This window comes from Camelus dromedarius, chromosome 11, assembly GCF_036321535.1.
Source record: "Camelus dromedarius isolate mCamDro1 chromosome 11, mCamDro1.pat, whole genome shotgun sequence".
NCBI classification, from domain to species: Eukaryota; Metazoa; Chordata; class Mammalia; order Artiodactyla; family Camelidae; genus Camelus; species Camelus dromedarius.
This window is the reverse complement of record NC_087446.1, coordinates 58,427,134-58,433,492: the sequence shown is the minus strand read 5'-3', so window position 1 is coordinate 58,433,492 and position 6,359 is coordinate 58,427,134. Positions and strand designations below refer to the sequence as shown.

Genomic DNA, 6,359 nt, shown 5'->3' with positions numbered 1-6,359 from the left:
TATAGGAAGGGATTAGACTATCACTCACAGCCCAGTCTACAAGAACAGTGGCTCAGTAGTCTCATTTAACGACCACATTCGCTACGATGTGGAATGAAATCAGTTTCTGAATGGGGAAGATGTCTGTCAGTGCCTCAGGCAAAACACCCCCCCCCCCTTTCTCAGCTTTCTACTCCTCCAGCCCCCTCCTCCCACTCCTCAATTTCCCCTGCGTTCTGGTTTGGAGAAGGCTTTCCGGTGTGTGAAGCCTGCGAAGAGGGACTGGCTGCAAACCCTGGGCAGGGATGTAAGGAATGTGAGATTCCTTCATGGAGGGGGGGGGAGGGGGAGGAGGAAGGAACGGAGGAGGAAGACAAGGCTGCCAAAGACAAGGCATGGGAGAGGAGCCAAGCTATGGCGTTTCGAGGGCGGGGGTTCAGGTTCCGCCGCCCCTGCCCAGGCTGGCCCCCAGAATGTTCCCTTCCTCCCTTCCCAGCCCGTCAGTCACTGCCCATTTAAACACCACGTTGTTCGCCTGAGTCCCCTCCTCCCAGTCCTCCAGCCAGCTCAGGCCCTCTCCTGCACTTCTTAAGGCTCCCCCACTCCACAGAACCTCCCGAATAACCCACCCTCCAGCGCCTCTTTATCACTTCTGGACTTCTCCCTATCGCTGCTCCCTTCCTCCATTTTTCATCTTTACTCCCATTCCTGTTCCCGACCTCCAGTATCTCAAACCCCCGCCCCAATCCCCCTGGGACATCGCCCCCTCCCCTCCCACACCCTCTTTAAAGGTGGGAGCCCGCGCAGGCGCCGTACGCACCGCCCTGGAAGCGGTCTGGACTCTCCGTACCCTGGCCTGGCTGGAGCTGAAGCCGCAGCGGCCGCGGGATAGCCCGGGCGCCGGGTCCCAGCCTTTCCTGGGAGGGGAAGGGGAAGGGGAAGGAAAGGGGAGAAAGCTCCGACCACTCGTCGCGGTGTGAGACAGAGCCTTGGCCCCGCCCACCGCTGCTACGCAACCCGGCGGAAGCTCGTCACCAAACCCCGCCTCTTTGTTTAACTCAGCCCTGGACTAGAAACCACGAGCGGCCAACGAGGAGAGTGGAAGGCTAGCCAGACCTCCGCTCTAGACCGGAAATCTTTATGGTCCCAGCGAGAGCTGTGTAGTCATTTGGGAGGGCGAACTCTGTGTTCTTCTCAGCGTGAACGTCAGGGGCAGAGCTGGAGGCCGACATTCCCCCCCGGGCGCAAGACTTGGCTTTGGAGGGGTGCACGTGTTCCATGCCCTAAGGCTGATGCGGCTTGGTGCGAGATCGTCGCTAGGAGGCTGGCCTGCAGTGTGACCTGCCGTCTGTCCGGCCCCTCGCCCGTTTCCAGAGCCGCGGTCAGCATCCCAGAGCCTCCCGATCTTATGACGCATAGTCGTGGGAGTGGATACTGTAGTCAACAAGGCGATCAAGGGGTGGGGAATGCGGGAGTGTCTGACCGGAAAACTTTGATCTAGGGTGCCCTATGGGTTGTCCGCCTCTCTCCTAGCTGCATTCATGGCATACTTAGGCGGCTCTCCGAACACTCGTACAGCTCCCTGAAACACTTAAGGAGAGAGAAGGGAGATAAAATGTCCTTCTTCCTGGGTTGTGGTTTGATTTCCTTGGGGTACAACACCGTGGCTGGGAGTGTGGGAGGGAGAGAACCTGATCTTCGAGGAAAAGTCCAGGTGGAGCCTAAAGCGCTCTAGGAGAAGGTAAGGGATTGATTCACCAAAACAAGACATTACATTTACAAGACCTCTTAGGTTAATCTAATATTAAGCACTGTTTGTTATGGATATTCACTAAGCAAATGGTAATGGACGTGTATATACATTATTTGTATGTAATTGGTTTACACACAGCATTACAGAGCTAGCTACCTTTTGTTGACTATGTAACAAATCTCAAAGGAAACTAAAGGTTCAGGCCTCTTTTCACTCCTCGGGGGGACCCTGAGATCTAGTGAGATAAGTGCATTAGGAACAGGTGGCTTTCGAACTGTGAGAGAGACTAATGCGAATGTTGCTCTTTGGGCCTCTAATTCCATTACTTCCAAAGGTGTGTGTGTTGCAGGGGGAGGGGAGTTAGCCTATCGTCTGTCTCTGGTGTGAATGCTACTTTCTCTAGAGACCTTGACCAAGCTGGATAGTGCATTAAAGATGAAGACCCCAAATCAGGAATAAAGATGAGGGTTAGAGCAGTTGCAGAAGAGGAGGAAACTGCCTGCTGCGTGGTAGGCACTGCTTTTTATATAACTTCGTTTTCTTCTCTGCAAAACGGAATCACAAATTTAAGAACTGTCGAGAAAAGAAGTGAAGTGATGAGCCAGGTTTCATGCTTTTGTCCGCCGGATTCCAAAAACCTTTGGCCCTTTTTCTACTGTGTCACTTCTCGGAGAGAAAATCTTAGTCTAAGTGCTTTCTCCCACTCAAGTAGAGGAAAATTGGGATCTGATGCGCCCCCTCGTGGTCTATCTTTTTCCTTGCGGAGTCAACCCTCTCCGAGGCTCCTTTAATGCCTGAAATCCCACCCCCTTGGCGGCGCGTGAATCTCAAATCCCGATTGGTTGAGCGGGGACGGGCGGCAGGACGCGGGGTGGCGGGGACGAGCCAGGGCGGTGCTGATTGGCTGGAGGGGGCCCGCCGGGGGAAACTTCCGGGAATGTTCGCACTGCTGCGTTTCATTGGCCCGCATCCGGCGGTAGCCGGGCTTTTGGCTCCCCCTGCAGGCGGCTCAGCGGCGTACACTGTCCGGCCGGTTGGCTGGTGGGTGGTGGGCTGTGGGTGGGGGAGGGGATGGATCGAGCCCCCGGTTGTCCATATAAGGGTTCGGGAAGGTTTGATGAGTAAGATTCCATTCCCTGGCTCTGCACCAGGTTCCCTAATCGGGTCTCCGTTGTCTCTCCCACCTCGGGGTCTGAGACTGAAAGAGCATGCCGTGAGGGGGGCTTCCAGCCCCGCAGCAGCCTATCCGGAGGTCGTCAAATTCTGATCTTAAGTTGGAGACCCCAGGGGAAGTTCGTTTTTAACCTTTTAGAGGAGTTAGAGGGTGTGAGGCTGCCTGACCCCAGCTTAGTGTAGTAGATAGGCCTTGCGAAGTGAACATGGGGGCAAAGACTCCAAGCGTTGAAACTTCATCCCCCTTTCCCCCTTCTAGTGGGGTGCTGAGGCTCGGGCAGCATGACGACGGAGACCTTCGTGAAGGATATCAAGCCCGGGCTCAAGAACCTGAACCTCATCTTCATTGTGCTGGAGACAGGTGGCTATGCTGGGGTGGTGGGCCTCCTGCGCGGGTTCTCAGAGTTGGGGGCCAGGAGGGGGAGAACATCATCTCCATTCTTAGCTTGCACCTGGGATGCAGGGCGCACCCCAAGATACTGCGCACACCCAGTCTCTCCCCTAGCCCCCTCCCAGAATGTAGGGTAGATGGAACTCTGGCCAGATCCAAGCCTCCAATGCCACTTGGGCCTCTTCCCACTCAGGGCCCTCTCCATGGTGCTGCCCCTCCTCCCCCGCTGCCCCCCGGCCCCCGTACCTGCCCCAGAGATTTGGCTTTGCCCTATTTGTCCACCTTTTTCCTCACTCCACCGGTATCTAAACCTCATCCCTCTGGCCACGCCCCCACTTATTTGAGCATCCCCCTACCCCCACTGATCTGCTCCCTCCAGGCCGAGTGACCAAGACAAAGGACGGGCACGAGGTTCGGACCTGCAAAGTGGCAGACAAAACTGGCAGCATCAACATCTCTGTCTGGGACGACGTGGGCAACCTGATCCAGCCTGGGGACATTATCCGGCTCACCAAAGGGTAAGCCAGGTGGTGACTTTTGGCTATCCAACGGCAATAACAGTCAAGGGGGTGGGATTAACAGTCTGTAATTCTGAATCCTGCTTTTTTTGCCCCCCACAGGTACGCTTCAGTGTTCAAGGGTTGTCTGACGCTGTACACTGGCCGTGGGGGTGATCTTCAGAAGATTGGGGAGTAAGTCCTATCTTGGGGATTGGGATGTAGAAGAACCAGACCAGGAGGGGAGTTTGAGGTTTGCAAGGAGGCAGCATAAGGGTGTTCATTTCATGTCCTGGAGGCCTCCAGAATGGCACAGAGGATGGGTCTGAGGCTTTGCCACTCTCTGCCCTCGCAGATTCTGTATGGTTTATTCTGAGGTTCCTAACTTCAGTGAGCCAAACCCTGAGTACAGCGCCCAGCAGGCACCCAACAAGACGGTGAGTCCCATGGCCATGATGTGGGGAAGGAGGGCATGTCAGGCCAAGAAGCATGGAAGGGAGCAAGGTCTAAATATGCCATCTGTACCTTCAGGTACAGAACGACAGCAGCCCCACGGCTCCCCAGCCTACCACCGGACCCCCTGCCACTTCTACAGGTAAACCTGTTCCTTCCCACCCATTGGTCCTCTTTGCTCTCCTAATCTCCACAGCCTGGAAAGATGCATTGCCCTCATCCCTTTTCCAAATCTCTCTTTCCTCAATATATCCCCTTCCACCTGATTGTTCTCCCAGCTCTTTTGCAAGTCTCTGGGGTGAAAATATTTAGGGACGTGTTTCTATCACTGGTGGAGCTCCCTTTTGCCACTACCACTCAAAGGCAAAAATGAGAGCAGTTTCTCCACACAGATTGCCCTCATTCATTTTGCTTGTTCCTCTCTGTTTCTTCTCTGGAAGAACCTTGCCCCTTTTCCCCTTGCCCATTTCGATTCATCACACAGTTCTAATACAGCGTGTTACTTACATGACAACATGGAGTCCACACTGCACAGCTGTAAACGCTAAATAGTTCCCTTTCGGGGTTGCCAATCTTCTTGAAACTAGACTTTGCTTCTAGGCCTTGACCCTCAGGGTTATGATTTTTCCAACTCAAAATCTAGAATATGGTTCGGTCCCTGGTGCCCTATGTATGTGAGAGGCAGGTTTCTGCCTTCATGTAACAAGCATTTCCTGATGGGGAATGCCAAGGGAAAAACACAGCACTTCCCTTAGGAGCTTGTAGTCCATGAAGGAAGCAGTCCCACAGGTGATGGTTATAATATACTTTGGTTGAGTGCAGTGATCGTGATAGACACAGCTCAGGTAGTTTAAGGAAGCCATCAAAGGCTGAAAACATACACAGAAATGTTGCTCATTATTTTGGGGGCATGAGAGTATGTACAATAGTTTTTTTGCTTATTCTTATTTATATTTTCATCATGATACACACCACACCTTTTTCTTTCTTTTTCTTTTTTAAGATCCTTCTTATATTTAAACACAGAAACTTCAGGCCCTTCCCTTCCCAATGCTTCTCCAGTTTTATTGTCACTTTTGGTCAAGGGATATTTTGTCAGTGGTCTTTGAGCCTAGAACTAAACAGCTAATTCTAGGTCTGACTCCCAACAATACAGAAATGAATAAAGGAGGAAAAATATCATATGAGGGTTCACGTAGCAACTGTCAAAAATGTCTTCTCTGGGGCTGCATTCCTACAACTTAACGTTCTTTGCACTTGCTCCCATGACATCAGTGCACAGTTGTGCTTGGTGAAGACTGCTGCTTCCTGGAGCAGGGAGGGAGGCCTTGCGGGTAGACAGCTTTCCCACCTCAGTTCTCTAACTCCTGTGTTTCTTCCCCTTCTCCCACAACTAGCCTCTGAGAGCCAGAACGGGAATGGACTGAGTGCCCCACCGGGTCCTGGTGGTGGCTCGCACCCCCCTCACACTCCCTCCCACCCTCCCAGCACCCGGATTACCCGAAGCCAGCCCAACCACACGCCTGCTGGCCCTTCTGGCCCTTCCAGCAACCCTGTCAGTAACGGCAAAGAAACCCGGAGGAGCAGCAAGAGATAGCAAGACATTCTTCCTCCCTTCCCCCCACCAACTATAACCCAGGTGTCTGCTAGAGAACACAGCTTTATACTGGGCTGCTGGCTTTGGGGAGCAGGGGGGTTGTAGCAGTATTTTAGCCACTAAACTTCACTGGAGGGGTGGTGAACAGTGGCCTTATCCACCCTAAGCCCATACTCCCTTCCTTGTCCAGCTGAAGCTGCCTGTCCCCCGGAATTCAGGGCCCTCCTTCCTCTGTAGAAACGACAATTACAGTCTGTTTCTTGTGCGTGTGATGTGGAAGTCGAATTGAATCCCCTTCCTAATAAACATTACCACTCTGTACTAGACTCCTTTGCTGTTTATGAGAAAGTGAAGAGATCAGCAGCTGGGCATTTGGGAGGGTGGGGTGTCCCTAGGAGGCGGAGGGGAGATAGGTTGCAGGTAAAGCCTAGGCAAAGCAGGCCTGCCCCTTTAAGGCAGCGCCCCTCCCTTGCCCCCTCCCTGCTGGTGACCCTTGTCCGCCTGCCTGCCTACCCC

At 53.4% G+C, this 6,359-nt stretch overlaps 1 protein-coding gene across 6 annotated transcripts; it reads left to right on the top strand.

The window, feature by feature from the left end:
• The first annotated feature begins 1,056 nt into the window (after positions 1-1,056).
• NABP2 (nucleic acid binding protein 2) lies at positions 1,057-6,169 on the top strand. Of its 6 annotated transcripts, none has more exons than XM_010976866.3 (7): positions 1,057-1,360; positions 3,165-3,266; positions 3,661-3,814; positions 3,917-3,988; positions 4,149-4,230; positions 4,325-4,388; positions 5,644-6,169. In XM_010976866.3, the coding sequence occupies exons 2-7, from the start codon at positions 3,188-3,190 to the stop codon at positions 5,841-5,843; spliced, it is 651 nt and encodes a 216-aa protein (XP_010975168.1). In that variant the 5' UTR covers positions 1,057-1,360; positions 3,165-3,187; the 3' UTR covers positions 5,844-6,169. The 6 variants fall into 6 exon arrangements, with proteins under 6 accessions (XP_010975168.1, XP_010975171.1, XP_010975169.1 ...); XM_010976869.3 differs by having other exon boundaries at positions 1,061-1,360; positions 3,676-3,814; XM_010976867.3 differs by lacking the exon at positions 1,057-1,360 and adding an exon at positions 1,375-1,720.
• Positions 6,170-6,359: the final 190 nt, after the last annotated feature.

Coding starts and splice junctions, on each gene's coding strand:
- NABP2 (XM_010976866.3), top strand. CDS start 3,188: ATGACGACGGAGACCTTCGTGAAGGATATCAAGCCCGGGCTCAAGAAC. Junction 3,989..4,148: donor GATCTTCAGAAGATTGGGGA/GTAAGTCCTATC, acceptor CTGCCCTCGCAG/ATTCTGTATGGTTTATTCTG. Junction 4,231..4,324: donor AGCAGGCACCCAACAAGACG/GTGAGTCCCATG, acceptor CTGTACCTTCAG/GTACAGAACGACAGCAGCCC.